At 36.6% G+C, this 21,377-nt stretch overlaps 1 protein-coding gene across 1 annotated transcript in view; it reads right to left on the bottom strand.

Annotated features, from left to right (window-relative positions):
• Trub1 (TruB pseudouridine synthase family member 1) overlaps positions 1–21,127 on the bottom strand; it is a 31,283-nt gene extending 10,156 nt beyond the window's left edge. The window contains exons 1-4 of the mRNA XM_046450258.2: positions 20,818–21,127; positions 17,194–17,292; positions 14,680–14,735; positions 6,913–6,994 (exon numbers count right to left, since the gene is read on the bottom strand). Of these exons, the coding sequence (XP_046306214.1) occupies positions 6,913–6,994; positions 14,680–14,735; positions 17,194–17,292; positions 20,818–21,106 (526 nt within the window). The 5' untranslated portion in view covers positions 21,107–21,127. The remainder of the gene's footprint in view (positions 1–6,912; positions 6,995–14,679; positions 14,736–17,193; positions 17,293–20,817) is intronic.
• Positions 21,128–21,377: the final 250 nt, after the last annotated feature.

Raw genomic sequence — 21,377 nt, 5'->3', positions numbered from 1 at the left:
TTAAATGAACTGGGAACTAAAAGCAGTATGATGGAGTTAAAAATATTCGCCCCTAACACGGTAACTGTTACTAGACAAGTCCCACCATCACAAACAGCTGTGGCAAATAGATCAAGAGAATAAAATAAAGAATCTAAAAATAAAAGCATACATATATGGACAACTTGTTTTTGACAGAAGTTCAAAGGTTAGTAGAGAAAGGGCACTCTTCGAAAAATGAGTGCTAAAAAATTTCTAACATCCATTTGTAAAAAAATAAACTCAGACTCATACCTGAAAGCATACACAAAAATCAACTCAAAATGCAGAGATAACCAAGGGACATATGGCTAAGCATCTCTGGGGTGATTTAGAAAAAGTTATCTGCTCTATTCTTACAATTTTAATCTAAGTTTGATATTACCTCAAAATAAAAAGAGATCAAAAGAGAACATTATAAATAACTTTAAGACAATTATGTTTGAAATTTTAGACAAGACAAATTCCTAGGGGAAAAATTATTTATAATGATGAAAGAAATTTAAAAATAGTAGTCTGACAGCTAGTTAAAAATCTATAATTTAAACTCTTCCTTAACAAAGAAAATTCCAGAACAGATGTCTACCAGAAAATGCTATCAAATCTATTCTAGAAATATAAGTCTAGCTTAATATTTCAATAAGGAGAAAAACTTAATAGATTCAGAAAAATATTTGATAAAATTCAGTATCTACCCATGATTTAAAAACAAACCCAAACTCAGCAAATTAGGAACTAGGAACAGAAGGTAATTGCCTTACTTTAATAAGAAAGCTACAAAACAAACCTATAGAAAAAAAAAATCTGTAAGAAGTACATCTATCCTTCTAGATGTCAAGACTTAGTCTAAAACTATAGCAATTAAGATAGTTTGGTGTTAACACAAGGATGGAAAAACTGATCTGTGTAACAAAACAGATTCCAAACAAACCCAAGCCTGAATAGTGCTTGATCTCTGGCAAAGGAGGCCATGCAGAGCAGTGGGGAAAGTGCAGGGCCAACTGGATATCCAAGTAGGAAAAAATGATGGATTACAATCGTGGATGCAACATGAAAGAATGATGGATGTAATGTGAAAGGCAAAACAATAGAAACTTCTAGAACATAGGGAAATATCTTCATGCTTTTGAGGTAAGAAAAATGTTCTTAAACAGAATGCTAAAAAGACTAACCATAGAGAAAAGACTTGTAAACTGAACCAAATAAAGACAAGAACTTGTTCTTTTTGAAAAATACAATTGAGAGAAGGAAAATGCAAGATGCAGAATAAGAGAAAATATCTAAGTAGACATCCAAAGTATATAAAGAACTCATACAAAGCAATAAGAAAAAGGCAACTCAATAGAGAGAGGAAAGAAAAAAAGGAAGGAAGAGACCTGAACAGTCCATGAAAGATGGCTAATAAGCCAAAAAATCCAAATAAAATGCTGAACATCTTTAGTAATCAAATTAAAATCACAATAAAACACCACTACATACTCACCAGTGTGGCCCAAAGTAAAAACACTGTTAATAGAATGTATTTCTAATATCAAGATGTTTCAAACAAGTGGAACTCATAAATAGCTGATGGAACTACAAAGTTACACAATCACTTTGGCAAACTATTTCACAATTTCCAATAGTGTTGAATGTACACTTATTCTATGACCCAGCAATTAAACTTAGGTATGCACAGGACAAAATATAAATAGCGTTTTATTTATAATGTCCCAAACTGGGAACAACCCCAAATACCTACCAACAGAAGAGGACTGGGTGTAGGTCTATGGTAGAGTGCTTGCCTATAGTGCACAAGGCCCCGGCTTTGATCCCAGGGTACCACACACACAAACACATACACACTACAAAGAAGGAATAGTATTGTAATGTCTACATATATACATACGTGTGTGTGTGTGTGTGTGTGTGTGTACTGGTATATTCACATAGTGGGATACTGCCCAGCAATAACAAAGTCCAAAATACTGACACAAGTAACACTATGTATAAATCTCACAAATATAAGTGGAAGAATCTGGCCACAAAAGGATACATACTGTTTAAAAACTATCACCATAATGTTGGAAGTTTGAATAGTAATTATCTTTGGAAAAGGAGGGGGTATGACTCCCGTGAGGTACAAGAAGATAAGAAGATGTTCTAGGACTTTTTTTATTTTTTTCTTTTTTATTTGCCTCATTCTTTTTTTTTTTTTTTGGTGATGAGGATCAAAGTCCAGGTCTTGCATATGCTAAGCAAGAACTCTACCACGGAGCTATACCTCTAGCCCTGGAGTCTTCTATTACTTGGTAGCTGCATGAATGTTTAGCTTTGCGATAATTCATTAAGCTATAAACTTATCCAGTGTTCATTTTTCTTTACTTGTGTAATACTTTATAATAAAAAAATTTTAAGTGTAAACAAATGGCACCATTGAGAAGACTGATATCCAGCTACATACTAATCCAATCTGAGACCAAACTCAACTCTTCAGCTTCCTATACCATAACCCTAGAAGCATAGGCAACCTGAGAAGCTGCTCCCATTAGACACATTAGTTGAGACTTTGGTAACTTCCTATCCCAGAATTTCTGTTTAGACCATTGTGATTAGCTTGAAATATCACTTCACTTTCACATTTCTTACCTCAAAATAAGTCATAGAGGGATAGAAAAGATAATCCCTAATAGAGGAGCAGATAGAGCTTCCTAGTAGCTGGGCCCACATCTAGCCTCAGGGCCAGAGCCCTAGTGTCCTGAGCTCAGTGGAGAACCAGCACAATGAAGCCATGTGTCCTCAGGGACACAGCAGAATTAATACCCGGATGTGGGAGAAAAGGCAGAAGGTAAGAAGATATTTGGCTTTACCTAGGACTTATCTACTGACATCTTCATAGAGGATGCGTCTGTGGCTTGCCTTACTAACTCACATACTACGTGTTTTTTTCTACATGCCACATAATATACCAAGAATATAGTGAGGAGCAAAAGAGACAGGGGTTTTTGGCCCCATAGCTCAAGGGATTAACATAAAACATATTTGTGAGCAATAAAAAATGCTATTTAGGAATATCAGAGGGTGCTATGATAGAGAACAACAGGAAGGGCCTGGTTCATATGGTCTTGAAGTCTACTAAGCCAGAGACTCATTTATTTATTCTTCTAAGCTAACTTTCAGCTATCTGACACAAAAGCTAAAAACAGTGCTTGTGTATTTAGGACAAAATGATGTAAGAGCATTCATCTGTCATTGATTGCAGACTGCCTTAGCTACTTCATTCAAATGCCAGTTGGTGTGAACAGGTCAATTAAGAAATGCATTTTTGGTGATTACAATTACTGGTAGGGTGGCAGCTCCAGTGGCCTTTAATAGGTAGAGGCCAGGAATGCTAGATGTCCTGCTATGCTCAGATCATAGAACATAATAAAGAACTGTCCTGGGTACTGCCTGACTTCTGGATGTCTGCCAGATATTTGTGTAGGTGAAACCCATTTATAATTACCTGAGGCTAGAACTTAACTCCATTTTCCATTTAAGCACAAAAGAACTTTTTTCCAGTCCTGAGTCATTACTATGATAAACCTGTGTGAGTCTGCATTTGTACTTGTGTCATTCACAATATTTTTTAAAATACTTTTTTAGTTGTAAATGGACACAATACCTTTATTTTATTTATTTTTATGTGGTGCTGAGGATAGAACCCAGTGCCTCACACATGGTAGGCAAGCGCTCTACCACTGAGCCACAACCCCAGCCCTCGATTCACAATATTTTAGTGTGGACATCTTCATGAAGACTGTTAGTATAGTAATATATAAATATACATATAATACATATCACTATATCTATTTTATTAAAAGCGACTTTTATTTTTTTCTTTATATTTCATTTACTGTATTATACTGTTTTGAAAAAACATATAGGTAAGTTAGAGTAGTTCTCAATTTTAGTTCAGTATAGTAATGAAGGCATATAAAATACTGCTCATAGGTTTCAGAATTTGTTTTCAGAGGGTCAAGAACAGATTTCAGAATTTTCCATTAGCTATTAAGTTCCTTAAGTGTTTTTTTCTACATGCCACATAATATACCAATGATATCTATGATTTTATTTATTTATTTGGTACTGGAGATTAAACCCAGGGTGCTTTACCACTGAGCCACCCAGCATACCATCCCACCTTTCAAAAAACTTTTCGTTGCTTGGGGTCCTGCTAAGTTGCTGGCTTTGAACTTGTGATCCTCCTGCCTCTGCCTCCTGAGTTGCTGGGATTACAGGCATGACCCACCATTCTTGGTTCTCTCTGATTTATTACAACATTATAATAAGACTATTTTAGCAAACTGAGCTTTCTTTAAGGCAAGTAAATAAAGTTACAAATTATGCAATGAAGGGCAGAGTTCTTTCAATTCCTAGATGCTAAAGGCTAGGAAGAAAGGGTAGATTTGTCTCATCTACTAATGTTCCCTATTCATTGAGTGGCAGCATCATGTAACCAGTTTTAAAACCCCCAAACCCTAGGTCGTGGTTGACAACTTTCTTACTATCCCCATCCAATCAACAATCAGCAAGTCCCACCAATTTTACTTACTGACCACTTTTCTAATTTGAAAATTTCCATGTCTCTCACTGCCATCACCCTAGTCCAAATTACTACCACCTTTCCCAGAACTACTACAAGAGCCTCGTGATTTGTTTATGAGACCCCCATATCCATTCTCTTCCAATCAGTCCTCATAGGACTATGAGGCTGGTCTCACTATCATCACTTTGGACATGAGGAAAATGAAACAGAGAGAGACTAAGAAATTTTCAAAGTTACACAGCTAGAAAAGGGTTAGAGCTAGAAATCAAACTCAGATTTGCATAGTCTACAGCTCTATGCTTCACTGAGCTGCATCCCATTCTTAGTTCTATGATCCCAGGACATTAGTGTGAATATCAATCACTCTCCTTATTTAGACTTGGAAAAAAGTGAGACACTGGGAAACTTAATTATATACATGCTGTCAGTGTATGTTAATATACTCTGAAAATCTTTCTGTCCTCTTATTGCCCTAGCCTCTTTAATCTTAAGTCTTCTAGTTGAAAGTTAGAGTTGAATTTCAGTTAAATCTATTTATTATTTGCTAATACTACTAATAGTTTCAAGGATCATTCAACATATAATTTTAAAAAGATTTAGAAATAAATGAATTATTTTCCTTTACCTTATTCTTTTGATTAATTGAGCAAGATACGAAGCTCTATGTAAATTATACAAAATACATGTATGAAGATTTGAATTTGGGACCAACATACCTTATATACAAACAGAGATATAAAAAATTGTGGTATATATGTGTATTAAAAATTGTAGAGCTGGGGATGTGGCTCAAGCGGTAACACGCTTGCCTGGCATGCGCGGGGCACTGGGTTCGATCCTCAGCACCACATAAAAATAAAATAAAAATGTTGTGTCCACCGAAAACTGAAAAATAAATATTAAAAAATTCTCTCTCTTAAAAAAAAAAAAAAGAATTGTGCAAAAAAAAAAAAGAGTGCATGTATAATGGCAAAAGTTAGTATGAACATACTTTATATACAGAGATACGAAAAATTGTGCTCTATATGTGTAATAAGGATTGCAATGTATTCCACTGTTGTGTATTTAATAAATTAATAAATAAATAAATAAAGGAAATTGGGTGTACAACCAGAGAAGTGAAAAATTGTGTATAACGAAGAGCATTCTGCTGTCATGTATAATTGATTAGAACAAATAAGTTTAAAATAAAAGGAAATTGGAAGCCAAAAAATAATTAATTAATTAACAAGATAAGTGAAGACATTATGGACAAGAAAAAGGTTGGTCTTGCTACTAGGACAACTTGTAATACATAATAGGGACAATCAACACAAAAACTTAGGGAAGCCAGAGGCCAGACTGCCTACAGCTGGATTAAGGAGAAACAACATTCAATATGGGGGAAAAACCCAGAATGCCTACAAATAATTCACAGCTGGTGACACGATAATGCAGGTGAACTGACTGACAAATCCACAACTGCTGCATTATAAATAGCTCAGCACGGTGAGAGTTGCTAGGAGACCAATTCATTTATCTATCCTTTCTTAAAGTAGTGAAAGAGGAAATGGCAGAAAAATTAAGGTGAGCCCCAGTGAGTTCCAGCTTTACTTCAGAGAATGAGCTTTCCCTTTGTCATTCTTTTTACTCCCAAAGTATAAGATAATAAGTTTTAAAGGCCTAAATCCAGCACATTTATATTAATAGCTAAGAAATAATTATTTCTTAAAAATTTAAAAAGGAAAGACACAAGTTAAAATCTAGCAAGACAGTATCTCTGCTTTGTGTCTCACTTACTAAGGAAAAATACTCTAAATCCTATCTATAAATGTTTTTGGCAAGGGAGGTTTTTGAAAGAATAATTCTGAACATTACACAAATTCATTATAGGAAAAAAGAAAGAATACAAAGTCTTTGTTCATAAATTCTTACCAAACAAGTAAAAATGTGATTAAAAACAAAAGTTCCAATCTTTTTAACTTCAAGAAATGTACTGAGAACTAAAATCACCAGAAACCAGGTATGGTGGCACATGCCTGTAATTCCACGTACTTGGGGGAAGCTTAGGCAGGAGGATCACAAGTGTGAGGCTAGCCTTGGCAACCTTGTGTGACCCTGCCTCAAAAAAACAAAACAAACAAACAAAAAAAAAAAAACAGGGCTGGGGATGTCACTCAGTGGCAGAGCACTTCCTAGCACATCCGAGGCCCTGGATTGAATCCCCAATACCACAAAAATCAATAAATAAAACCACTGGAAATATCAAGTAAGACACTTAAATTCTGTGTTCACAGAAACATTCTCTAAATGTGAAAAAGGAGGACAATGTCAGATGAGCTTCATACCATAGGGTTTCTCTTCTGTCACTTTCCCTGTAGAATCGAGTGTGTCAGTGGCTTTCCCCAGCTCTCCAATGGCAATGTACCTCTAGAGGAAGAAAAACAGAAAAGTGGGGCATGAGGTTGTGAAAAACTATCCTGTATGCCTTGAAGTTTATTCAGAATTTTATTAATAATACCAACCAGATAGAGAATGAAGGCAAAACAACACATTGAAATTGTTTTTTTGGTTTCTTTGTTTCTGATAGTGGGAAGCATTTGTGTAAACTGAGGAACATTCACAAACTTTCCATACTGGTCAACATGAGAAAGAAAAACCCATTTGAATGTTAATTATGGCTTAGAAACATACTAGTATTGCAAACAAATTTCTAAAACCACTTTTATACTGGCAGTTTGTTTTTTAAAAAACATTTCAAATATATTTGGCCCTCTGTATCTATGAGTTCTGCATCTGCAAATTAAACCAACCACAGATTGTCATTATTCCCTACACAATACAGTTTAACAAAATATTTACATATCATTTACATTGTAATAGGTATTATAAGTAATCTAGATATAATTTAAAGTATGAGAGGATATATTTAAGTTATATGCAAACACTATGCCATTTTATACAAGTTACTTGAGTATTCATGGATTTTGTTATCTGTGGAAGTCCTGAAACCAATCCTCCACAGATACCAGGGGCAGCTGTTTGCCCGTGAGTAGAGAGAATGGTACAATCAAACACAACATGGCCATCACAAGAATCAATAATAATTTTACCACACATACAATTAAAATTCATTTTAAATAAGCCAACTCATTACTTCTTATATAAAATACTAATATCAGGTTTAGTAACTAGATCATGCATTTAAACAAAAGCTAATTATGTAGAAAATAAGAAAAACTAGAATAGCAGGGGTAGTGCACTTACCTATTACATGTGTTTTCTCAATAAAAGGAACTGACACTAAAGCTCTCTGAAAGGAAAGGTCACTTCCAAGAACTGATCAATATCCACAAAAGAATAAGATCTGTCTTAGTCAACTAAGCATTGTCTTCTTCTCATCTTAGGGCACCCCTGTAGTACACATTCTTGTTACTACTTATTTGAAGCAACCCATAAAGCAGTGAGAAAAGTGCAAGAACTATTATTTCTGACTGAAAATAATCTGTTGTTATGTATTTTTTATTTTTTTTATATATATATTTTTTATTTTTTTGCTATTGGGATTGAATTCAGGGGCACTCAAACACTGAGCCACATCCCCAGCCCTATTTTGTATTTTATTTAGAGACAGGGTCTTACTGAGTTGCTAAGCGCCTCACCATTGCTGAGGCTGGCTTTGAACTCACGATTCTCCTGCCTCAGCCTCCAAACCACTGGGATTATAGGCTTGTGCCACCATGGCTGGCTATTATGTATGTTTTTAAAAGAGAAAACTCAAAAGTATTTTGCTGAAATGTAGGTTTATGAATGGCAAATCTATTTTGCTAATGAAGGGACCCAAGACAATAATGAAAAAATTAAAAATTTAAAATCCCATAAATATACAGACATTATATACAGCAGCCTAAGATCCTTGATAACATCACCTTCATATTACATAGCTTGAATATCTAAAAAATGAAGAAGGGAATTGTTCCAATGCATTTAAATTAAAAATTTAAATATTTTTAAAATTAAAATTTTTAAATTTTTAAAAAGATTTCTTTAGGATTAACAAAAATTAGTTTCCTATAAGTAAACACTCAGTCTCATCACCTGATGCCCAGTTCTTGCTTCTATATTTGGAACACTCCACCTTGAGTGAGCAACCACAGGGTGAAGGGTGAGAGCACAGGCTCAGGCCCACCCTGGCTGGGTCTGAACTCTGCCTCCCCTGCAGGCAGTGAAGGCAAGTGGTCAAGGTAGTCTTAAGGGCTCCAGCATCAGTTGTTTATCTTAATTGGGGGAAATATCAGTGAGTACTTCATAAGAAGACTTTAGAACAATAGGATCAGCCCTGGTAAGCCACAGATAACAATACTATTTCCACTATTATTATGACTGGGAGGTGAAAATGGGAGAGAAGGGGAGAAAGGTACAGAATGATTCATAGTAACAATGGTTACAATAACTGATCTGGTTACAGTAACTGATCTGGTTACAGTGAGTTCTCATAAGAAACAGTAAAGTAACAAAGTATCCTGATTTTTCCCTTAAATACCTATCTAGTTGGCTCAGCACAGTCCTAGCACTAAAGACGCTGCAGCAGGAGGATCACAAGTTTGAGGCCAGCCCGGGTAATTTGGTGAGATCTTGTCTCAAAATAAAAAATAAAAAGGGCTTGGGATGTCTCAGTGTTAAGTGCCCACTGGGGGGGGGTGGGGTGGGGGGGAGTATCTAGCTACATGAAAAAAAATACAATGTAACAATGTAATCTTGTACACTGTGCTGCAACTGTACCCACCACTCAGCTATGTAATAGGTTTGAACTAGGAACCTTAACATGCTTGCCAGTATCCAATGCCCATTCTGGCCTCCGGATTCTGGGTATTCTGTGCCTTGGCACAAACTACTTCCACGGCCTTGAACCCCTCTCTTCTCTATGGATCAAACCTTATTCATCTTTCAAAGCCACACAATTAATCCACCCTACTCCCAAAACATGGCTAAGAGGAGGTGCTTAATACAAATCTGTATATCAAAAAGATGAGGCTTACATCAAACCTATAAAATCCCATCACAGCTCTTAAGGAGTATGAACATATAAAGTATTCTCCTAGGTGCCTGTGACAAACACAAACACAGACTAGAGATGTTATAGTGCTCTAGGCCTCTAGGAGGTTACAGTTTAAGACATAAGACAACAAAAACAACTGCAGGGGAAGAAAAAATTGCAGGGGAAGGAGCCCAATGGTGACAACAGACAAGGGCTGTGGCCAGCGGTTTATTTTACTGAGCACTCATAACACAGTGCTTGGCACATCATTATCCATGTGTGTCAACTGTCTGCCATGTACATTTTATATATTGATTCTTGCCTTCTCAAACTATTCATTACATCATAATTCCACTACAATAAAACAGAGGTCCTATAGAATATTCCATCTAATTGTGTGCTCTTTGGGACTCGTGGTTTTGCTTACACTACTCTACTCTCCTTGTCCTCGAGTTCCTTGAGCCCCACAGCAGGTGTTAGCTAGATACCTAAGAGCAAATCACCACCCACACCCTTCAGGAGGAAATATTCTGTAGTTCAGAAAGTGTACACAATCATTTTCAAAAGCTTGTGATTCAAAGTTTCACAAATAAAACAAAAAGATGGATATTTTTAGAATGAGGAAGGATATTTTTTATAATCCTACCAAACCAAAAAGATGAGGCTTTGAGTGTCTTAAGAAGGAATTGCTGTTTACAGTTCCTAAGTGTAAATCCTTCAAAATTTTCAATATAAATAAAATATCTGAATATTCATAAAGGATATAGAAAGGGTAGAAATTAGACTACACTCTGGAGAAGGCAGATTAGAACACTGGTATCTTAAAGATCTGCCCAAGTTTTGTAAAACATTATTTAAGTCACACTTCTGAGTTCTCATGACTGGGTAACCTAAAAAATGCTAGTGTGTTCTTAGGGAAAGCCTCTGTCCTTTGACCACATGTTGGGTGGGAAACTTTGTGCACTCCAATGATAACACTTGTTCAGCTCTTGGGGGTGATGTAAAGCTACTTTCTGAAGAAACACTGGCTTTGCCTACAGGTTCTACTAGATTTTACTGCCACATAGATGGGGGATAACTTCATGCCTTTCCAACACTAATTAGATTCAAGTTTCCATAAGAGGACATCAACTCTTCCATCTGTTGATCTAGTTCCTAAAACATCTATAAAAGTAACCAACTTTAACAATCAATACAGAAAACTAATAAAAAGAGCAATCCAAAACCTCATCAAAGATGGTTACTCCAAACATACCATCTGTTATCCAGCTTCTGCAAATAACCAGCTTACAGAAGGTATAATTTAGGAATAACAGTAGAGGGACTAACACCTTCCTTTAATCTACATACTCTACTTAGACCAGGTGAGGTCAGAAGAACATATTAGCCTCATTTCTCAGAGTTGCTTTGCCTGAATTATATTTTATGTAGATCTACTTCTACATCTGTTATAAACTATTTTTGAGCCCAATAATCTATCTGTCATTTGACCCTGATTGTAAGAAATTTCTTTCTGAGATTAGGCCCAGAAACTCTCCCTTGAAGAAATGGCATGCTTTCTCCTTCTGATGCATATCATATTTTGTCAACAGCACCAGAAATCACTGATAGGAATAAAAAAGGAAAATTAGCTGTATTCAAGAAATACAGCAGAACTTACCTGTGAAAAATTATTTTAGGTGTCTGACATGTAACTAGAAAAATCTAACAGGCCTGGAATTCAAGAAAGGATTTGGTGAATCCTGAAGTAAAATACTCAGAAACAGTAATAACATTATTGTTATAGTGCAAAGAAGGCACTAAAAAGAAAATTTAGATGCTTTTTACAAAATTATACATGTAACCCCCAAAAATGTAGTGGGAAAAAAAAAAATAAAACACTCAAGAAACATGACCATTGTTAGAACACGGGTTACTATAAGACAGGAGGACAAGATAATGAGGAACACGGGGAAAGGGCTCTTTTCTTAACTTTTATACCCTGATAGTCACTGTTCTTTAGAGATGGAAGCAAAATAATCTGGTGACCTGCAGATTTTACTGAAAAATCCAGCACTCCATCTATTAATTGATTGCGGTTCTAGGAAGTGTCACTATGTTAAAAAGAATTCTAAGGATGCTTCTTGATTCTGCAGAAAAATTATTAGCCTAGGTGTAATTAGCAATGTCTCCAATTAGAACTTATTGGTGAGGGAAGGGTAAGTTATGTCTGTATCAAAAATACTGAGTATCTATCATCCTAGAGTAAAATATTTCTACTCCTAGAGTAACTCCGAAAGTAACTCTACCCTGCACATACTACAAGTGCAATTTTTCTAGTAACACTGTGAAATAAATACCTGTAAAAATAAGAAGTGGAGAAGGAGTAAGCATTAGATTGAACACCAAGTCAGGACTAAGTCAGGAGGCTACAGCCACCAGTGTTTTTTTAATGGAAAAAAAAAAAAAAATATATATATATATATATATATATATATATCAAAAGTACATCATACCTAGGGTTAAAGTTGTTCAATGAAATTTTTGCTTTTTATACTTGTATGTGTACATAGGGTCATGATGTAAAATAATTTTTTTTGCTATGAATCTCGGTCAAAAAAAATTCTAAAGTCATTGGATGAGATGATCTTTAAAATTCTCTCTAGTACTAAAGAGAATAATCAGAAAAATATTCATTAATAGTTTTACTATTTCTGACAAAAATGTAATTTTCAACATACTTAAAGGTAAAATTTCAATTATTTAGTTCTTGCAACAAATACATAACATAAAATTAAAATGAGAAACAGCTATCAAGATAATGATGCCTATTTTTGAAATGTGAAACACCTAAGAACTAGGTTTCTGTAATGAGATACAACTGGGATATTCTATTTAAGTTGTAGTCTTGTAAGGATCCCTGATGTCATCACATGACATTCAGCTTTCCTAGATGGGCAGCAAAATGATTTGTAAGTAAAACTCAAATGAGAGTCAATGTTGTACTTACATTTTCAGTCATCACATTTCTGAAAATATGCCTGGAATTTATAAGTAAAATATTTCAATAACATATATTTTTTTGTATATATTTGTGGTTTGGGGGGAAGGGGTGAATAAAATATTTCAATGAACCCAACAGATTTTATCTTAGGGATAAAAACCCAAAGTCTTTAATGTAAATAAATAAATTATATATATACACACACACACACACACACACACACACATAAAAGTGACTTGTAAGGATTTTAGAAAATACAAGTAATGTGAAAAAAAGAAAATAAAAATCATATTCCCCTATTAAATAACCATTATTTATATTTTGAAGATAAGAAACAAATATTAAGCAACTGGCAAAAACCTGTATCAGAAATAGACTCTCAACTCTGTGCATTAATAGGTAAGTACAATGTATAAAGTTAGTGGAAAACAGTCAAATGCTTCCATTCTAACACAGTTTCTGTATTGTGATTTTTCAACACCATTATTTTCAAGATTACAGAGCAAGCCACATTAAAAATTTTCACTCATCTAAGACATTAAGAACCCTTCAACTTGAAGGCATATTTTTAAGCCCATTGATTTTTCCAGGGATTTAGTTTTAAGAAAAGCTTAAACAGACCACCGCCACTCTTAAGTGTGGTCCACGAGCCAGTACCCGTTAATAAGATAGGTTCAGAAAATAAGGATGTTTAGAAACTTATTTAGCAATTTGACATTGCTATAAGGTTTTAATTATACTTTACAAAAGTCATCCATCAGTCTGCAATGAACTGGAAATTTACTCAAGCAGTCTTTGACCACATTTATTTTTTAAGAAACAATAAGATAAAAATCAATTTGCCAACTATTTATATTACACTTAGAGCAAGGGTTTTAAAACATTTAGTCTAAGAACTTGGCGAAATCCTTCTCTACCTTCTGGCATAGTAACTTTCTTCCACTGACATTTTCACTGGACCCCCCAGCCCCAGCTATCAGAACCAGGGCCTGACTGCTAATTAAAATACACATATAAGCTTTCCTTTGAGAACTGGAAGAGACACTAATGATCTTTCCTAGGGAGGTCAACTACTTTGACATCTGATTTGTTTCAATGTTCCTTCTGCCACACTCAATGCCCAATGCAGTCCACAAGTTTATAGCCTCTCTTGCCTGAGTAAACTCTCTTCTCTCTCCTACCAAGGATCTAAAAAAGTGCTTCTGGATCTTGTCAAGGCTACCTTCTTTCTTTTGGGGGGTGGGTGGGTGGGTGGGTACTGGGGATTAAACCTGGGACACTTAACTACTGAGCCACATACCCAGCCCTTTCCATATTTTATTTAGAGACACAGCCTCACTAAGTTGCTTAGAGTCTCACCAAGTTGCTGAAGCTGGTTTTGAGCTCTCAATCCTCCTGCCACAGCCTCCTGACTGGCTGGGATTACAGGCATGCATCACCATGCCTGACTAAAGCTACTTTCACAGATGAACAATATAATTTGTCATCTCAAGACCATATTCTTTTCTTTAATAAACATTTATAACCACTGAACAAAGCATGATTTGTTAAAAAGTACATGGTTTATAAAATGCTAGTTTTATAAAAATTCCAAGGTTAAAAAAAATCTGCCGGGCTGGGGATGTGGCTCAAGCGGTAGCGCGCTCGCCTGGCATACGTGCGGCCCGGGTTCGATCCTCAGCACCACATACAAAACAAAGATGTTGTGTCTGCCGAAAACTAAAAAACAAATATTAAAAATTCTCTCTCTCTCTCTCTCTCTCTCTCTCTCCCTCCCTCCCTCTCTCACTCTATCTTTAAAAAAAAAAATCTGCCAATAGAAATCATAACCTATAAGTTTGCTTTCATCTAACGATTAATTTTTTTTAAAAAAAGCTGCATATAATTTGCAGATATTTTTGTTTTTTAAGTCTAATTTGTTTTTCAATTTAGAATCTTACTAATTGAATCATGAATGTTTGTGACATTTTGATTAATAAGAGTGAAACTTTTCATATAATTTAAAATTTGTTTATTCTTTAATTGAAAATATTCAAAGTATAGTTCAGTAAGAAAAACATTAAAGATAAAAGAAAAATATTCCAGTATTCTTACCTTGGATCCTGACAACATACTGGTCAACATTTTTGTTCCCCTTCCAATTCCAACCACTACAAATCAAAGAAAGAAATACTATGACACTCTATTTTGAAAATTAGGTTTTTAGAATACCTACATATTTGGTCCCTGACCTATATAATGTGAAGTTGGAAAGCGATACAGTTAACATAATTTGAAAGTATCTATTACTCGGATCAGTTGAACTTCTCATAAAACTAAGGAACTCTGAAGAGAAAATGGGAGAGAGACCCTTTTTTCTCCATTCTCAAAGTATTAAAAACTACAGAAACCTCAACCTAGCCAATTAGATGATGAAGTTTTAGAACAATCTCAAAGGACTCACTGGAATTTTATATGGGCACCAGTGAAAAATACATGTGGCAATTAACCATGTTCAAGTGGTGTGATGAGATCTTGACAGAGTTCATTACTAAACAAAAACAAAAGCCATCATCCTAGCTAATGAACCATTTAAAGATGATTAGTGCCCGGCAGGATACAATCCAGAAAAGAGAAACAAAACAAATCAACCTAACACAAAGAAAACTACAGGCTAAAATGAGGGCCTAGAGAGAGTATTTTAACATAGACCAACTCTAAAGTACAATGGACTACCTTTCTCTTCAGTTTCAAACACATACTTATAACCACACATTTCATCAGGTGAGACTGAGAGGCTTTAATAATTTCTTCACTTAATAGCAGGCAAAATTCTATAGAATTGGTTTATTTATCATCAATGGACACAACTGTGTATAAGTACACAGTATAACCACACAATTCAGAACTCAGAAGAAACTGCAGAGATGATTAACAAACTAAAAAAACTGTCATCACTATTTGTAGCAGATATCATTCAATGAGTTCATCATATATCAAATACCACTCTGGGTTTCATTCATTGTCTCATTTAATCCTTAAAACGACCCTAAAAAGTTATAATTACCCCCTGTTTTATAGATGAGGAAACTGAGGCACAAAGAGACTAAGAGCTTTGCCCAGCATCTCACAACTAACACTGATGGAGTTAAAATTCAAACCAGACTGGCTTCACCTTTTCATTCCCCTGAATCTTACTGATCCATGCTTGCTTCCCACTGCCACAGGCCTAACCCACTGCAAACATGACTGCTCCATAATCTGTCCCTTCCTTTTCCAATTCATACTATTTTATAACTATTTCTCAAAACCCATTTTGCATACTTCAAAACCCCCAACAACTTAATAACATTCCAATTTTTACAGTACCAACCCCTTAGTATTCAAATCTAACCTTCTAAACCCAGGTAAAGACCCAACTCATTCATAAAGTCACTTCTACACTTCTATGGCACTCATTTCTATTAATTCTTGGTCTCTAAATAGAGTCACATTAGTTCTAGAACTAAGACCAAAAACTGCCCTCCTTTAGTAAACTCTGAAGAACACAATATCCTTCAAATGACAGGATGTGTTGACACTTCTCCCACTGAGGCAAAAACTTTGTACAATAATAACAAGGATTCAATGCAATCTGATTCCATTCAAATGAATCCCTAATCAATACTCTTTGAACAGCTACTATGTGCACATTCCCAAGAGGAATATTTCTAAAGGAACAAAAAAAGAAAACTGAGACACATTTCCTGACTTTGAAAGAGTCTATAATCTCAGGGGTAAAACATCATACAGAAGAGGAAAATCACAGTACTCAAGAATTATTGCCTGAATTAATAAGTGAATAAGGCAATATGTGAATATACCATTAAGCATTAAAATGACCACAGAATAACTGAGGCAGGAGGTCAAAGGCAAAAAGCACTCTAAATGCCTGAGACCAGAGAATGCTTCATTCAAGCATTCCAAACAATTCATGTAATAGCATCCCATTGCATCACAAGGGAGAAAGACACTGGTGAAATCCATATGCAGGCTCCCTTATTTCCTCCCTCCTATGAGGGGGACACTTGAGCTTGCTCCTTTTTCCAACAGTGAAAAAAACCAGTAATATATGTGCAATGTTTCTCTCAGAGAAGCTTAACAGCAACTCAGTGCCCAAAGTTTTTATTGGAGGTTTAGGAATGGTCACCCAGATATCCTCTGCTTATCTGCTGGGACAAAATTCCAGATTCTTGGAAGAAAAGTAGATTTTCATGCAAACAGCTTAGCACAGCAAACTGCCCTTATCCTACAGGAAAGGGTGGGAACACTCCTAAAACTTAGGTTTGCAGATGCCAGCCCAAGACAAACCTTATAAGCAGAACTTTCTAAAGATAGCAATTCCAGGCCTGTGGTGGTAACTGTTTTCTGTACAGATACAAAACTTTTCTCAAAGCCTCAATCCACACATGAAAGTATAACTTTCTATACTTTGTCAGGGTTTCTTTAGAAAATAGCACTCTAATCCAGTAGAAGTAAAACATTCCAAATTAGGCTAATACTGGCATGGCTTTAACCAATTAATCTGCATTCAACCAATCTTACTTTTTGATATTAGAGGCAGTTCCATTTAGCTTTCTCATTTCTTACCCAAAACGCCTCGAGCTGCGCTGTCTAAAGTCCCTCCGTGTCCAATTTTCAAAGTCTGCTTTTTCCTCTTGGTCCATTCTGGAGAGGGCATTCCAGCTTCTATGAGAGTAATTGAGATGAACCAAAGTAATTACCAAGATGAGTGAAGTAGAGTTTCTATAAACTTGGGGGAAGACAGGATGATATTCAAAACAAACAACACATTATACAAATTTAACATATTAAGACTATAACATTATTAGCAAAGAACAGTTTTTAAATGTACACACTTCCCTAAATTACAGAAAAAAATATTGTTCCAAAATTAGTTGTCTATAAACTAGAATTCAAGAAAAAAAAAATCAATACTTTAAAAAAATGGGTAAATATCAAAGACAAGCCATAAAAAATCTAGTAAATTCCTGGTAATGTGATCTGTCAGAGAATGATGAAAAGAAGTTAACTTTGATATAGACAACTAGTTTTAAAAGTCCTCAATTTGCATTTCTAACTCTCTTCCATTACCTGGTGTTCTTCACTGGTAGATTAGCCACCTAACATTGTGAGTACATCTCATTCAGGGATACTGCCAAGGACACTGAGATCACAAACTACATTTGTTTGTTTCCCATCTTCTAATTAAAACTCAGTTCCTTAAAGAAAAAAATCTCAACTAAAAGTTATGTGGGAAACAGGTATCAGTTCAGTTGTCTCTTGACCTCTAAAGCACTTAATTTTTTAAAAAAAAAACCTGATTTATCTCTCACATGCTTGTCATAAAGATAAAATTAAATAATGTTACCTGACAATGCTTTGGAAAGTACGAAGCGCTTAAAAGTTATGCTGCTGCTGTTGATACTTAACAATATATTGAGAGAATACTGGCTACTGATTAAATGAGAAAGGAGAGAACAAGACAGCTATAATGATCTACATCCCACCCCCTCAACCTTTCTAACCCAGGAGACAGAAAACAGCAAAAGGCAAAGAAAGGAACAGAGAAAAGATGAGGGGAAATCAAAGCAGTAGTAGAAATGGAGAAGCCAGGTAAAACAGCTAATATGATGTGCTGGGTTGCTCAGCCTCACCGCATAATTACCACCCTACTGAGTCAGAACCACGTTATCAGGAACACAGCCCCAGTGTCACTCTCTAATTACAACATCACCATGCTTGGAAGAGCATGGCTGTCTGCTTTGACATAAATTCCTAAGGTTTGGCCTAGCCTTCAAATGCCTCACTTTTCACTTGCAATCTATCATGGAGTAAATTCATCCATGAATTTACTGAAATCTTCAGGGGGGTATTTTCAGCTTGATACTTCTTGTGTGAATGCCCTATAAACTTACTGTATCATCTGTAGCCAAATTTACCTCTTTCTAATTTACAGACATACTATCTCCACCACATTGAAATTTGGCTCAATTTACCGAAACAAATACTCATGGGTGAACATTTGTTAAGGGTTTTTCTAGCTATAAAATTCTGATGTTTCAGGCCTTGAAGGATTCAGACAGAGAACAGTGGGGATTATAGTGTGGTGGGAATCAATATTAAAAAAAAGACATAGGGCTGAGGATGTGGCTCAAGCACTAATGCGCTCGCCTGGCACGTGCGGGGCGCTGTGTTCGATCCTCAGCACCACATAAAAAAATAAAATAAAGATGTTGTGTCCGCCAAAAACTAAAAAAAATAAATATTAAAAAAAGACAAATGATGTTTATTAGAGGCCATGACCATTAACTGCGGTTTTAATTGGTGCTTGTCAAACATGGCCATTATCAGAATGTGAGTATCGTAAGGAAACTTCCCAGGCAATTCTGTCAACTAGTCAGAATGGTACTTGGGAAGCCCCAGTCTAGTTAACATAAATAAAAATAGCTCAATCACAAACATTATAGAGATGGATGGCACTGAGAATATCAATATCTGAATGAGTGGTTTCCAGAAAACAACCTAGCCATAGCATTGAAGCAATCAATTTTAACTAAGTTTCAACAAGAACATTCAGTTCTTGGAGGTGGACTAACCATAAGGCCAGAGTATGGCTTTGATCCTGTCAGAAACTTGTTGGAACAAAAGAATGGTAACCATTACCTTAAGGATCAATAAAGCCATAGTTCGGCTAACAAATCAGGCCAAATGAAGGCAGGAACTCTATGAAGGAGAAAAAAAAAACTTTAATGATAATACTATGCTTACCCTTGATGCAATTCCTTGCTTCAACATCCCTATATGACCCTTTATAATAGGCGACAAAAGTACAACAAAACAATGAGTAGGTATAACACTGGAATTCAACTCTGTTAAGCGTACCTGTTAGCCAACAAACATTTAAATCTGTATTGTGCCAGTTACAATTAATTTCCTATCAGAATAATTTGGTTTTGCATTTTTTAAAAAATGTAGTTTGTCAGGGAACACTAAACAATTAAGAAAGTTCCCATTCTGGTTTAATGGCAAGATAGGCTAGGACCAAACCCTGGAAAGCCTCAAATAACCTTAATAGTTTTACCACTAGAGCCTGAAGAGGATATTAGACTGTGAGCTCAGTTACTGGAAGAGATAGTATGTTTCATCTTCTTGCCTCTTTAAAACAAGACAGATCTAGCTTAGTGTGGGGTCCAATATAACTAAAGTTCTGTTGGGCACAGTGGCACATGCCTGTGATCCCAGGGGTTTAGGAGGCTGGGATAGGAGGATTACAAGGTCAAAGCCAGCCCCAGCAATGTAGCAAGACCCTGTCTCAAAATGAATTTTAGAAATGGGCTGGGAATGTAGCTCAGTGGTTAAATGTCCCCTAGGTTCAATCTGGTACCAAAAAATACAAAAGCAAAAATTAAAGTTCTGTGATACTACTGTCTGTAATGATCTAGCAGGCTGATGAACTCTGTGATCCTTCAGGCTCTTCTAATATTTTCCCAGGGTATGTGACCCTCAGAAGCACAAGGTTCTGGAAGGCAAGGGTTAGGAATCTGCTGTTGTTCAAGACTCTCAATAATTCTTATGCTCACTAAAATGTGGAAAACACTGTAGTAAGTCTTGCCTAAGTATATCTGCTTTTCTAATATATTTTGAAGAATGCAACTTTGCGGGTACAGAGCCAGAGCTTCCTCTGAAGAGGTTCATCCACAGGAACAGAACAAAACCCTCCTGAGGCATCAGATTGCAGAAAATTGGTGTGCTCACTGTAGGGTAGAAATTTATTGTGTATGCGTGTGTGTGTGTGTATGTGTGTGTTTTAATCTCCCACCCCCCGTCATGATGACAACTGGGTTATCAAAAATTTATGTAGGCCGGCGCGATGGCGCACGCCTGTAATCCCAGCGAATCCGGAGGCTGAGGCAGAAGGCTCCCGAGTTCAAAGCCAGCCTCAGCAATTTAGCCAGGCCCTAAGCAACTCAGATCCTGTCTCTAAATAAAGTACAAAAAAAGGGCTGGGGATGTGGCTCCGGGGTTAAGTGGCCCTGAATTCAGTCCCCGGTACATTAATTAATTAATTCACGCGAGGGCAAGCCCAAGCCCGAAATGCCTGATTTCTGTCCAGGGCTAATCTGGTGGTCGTTCTCCCTTTCCCTTCCTCTTCTTTCTCCAACAATGCGTATTGCAAAAAGCCCAACCTGGTCCCCTCCCGGGCTGCAGTACCTGCTAGCAGCTTCTCCTTCAACCGATTCAGCAGCTCGGCTGAAGTGGGCCCTTTGGGCTTGTGCACGGCGAACACGCCGCTAAGGGACAGCAGCTTAGTAGCCAAAGCGGCCTTGAGGACCCTGGCTTCGCATCCGGTCCTAGCTGCGGCTGCAACCGCCATGGCTGCAGCCGTTGCTGCCGTGGTCGCCGCCGTTGTTGCGGCTGTTTCGGCACTTTCTGCAGTTTCAGGGGCTGGGTCTGTTTCTAAAGACGAAGACGACACCACGGCCGCCTCTGCAGCTGCCATACTTTGACTGCCCAGACCTGTTACCGGGAGGCGCATGTTGATGACGCAACAAGATTGCGCTCGACAGTCCTCTTTCCCCAGCCGTGCGAACGCGCGGGGCCGCAAGGGCCTGTGGGAGTTGTAGTTCACGGCTCCCCGCACCGGCCAAGGGTTCGCTGAGGCGCCCCTGGGTTCGTTTTTCTCTTAGAATCCTTTCTGCTTCTTACAAGAGGTTAGTTGCGTGCCGCAGAGGTTATTTTCAGTTGCAGTCCTAAAGTACCAAAACCCAAAT

Source organism: Marmota monax, unplaced genomic scaffold, assembly GCF_021218885.2.
Source record: "Marmota monax isolate L192 unplaced genomic scaffold, Marmota_monax_Labrador192_F-V1.1 WCK01_AAM20220418_F8-fsc00004, whole genome shotgun sequence".
NCBI classification, from domain to species: domain Eukaryota; kingdom Metazoa; phylum Chordata; class Mammalia; order Rodentia; family Sciuridae; genus Marmota; species Marmota monax.
Note: the sequence above shows the minus strand (reverse complement) of the source record. Positions and strands in the feature narration are given on the sequence as shown.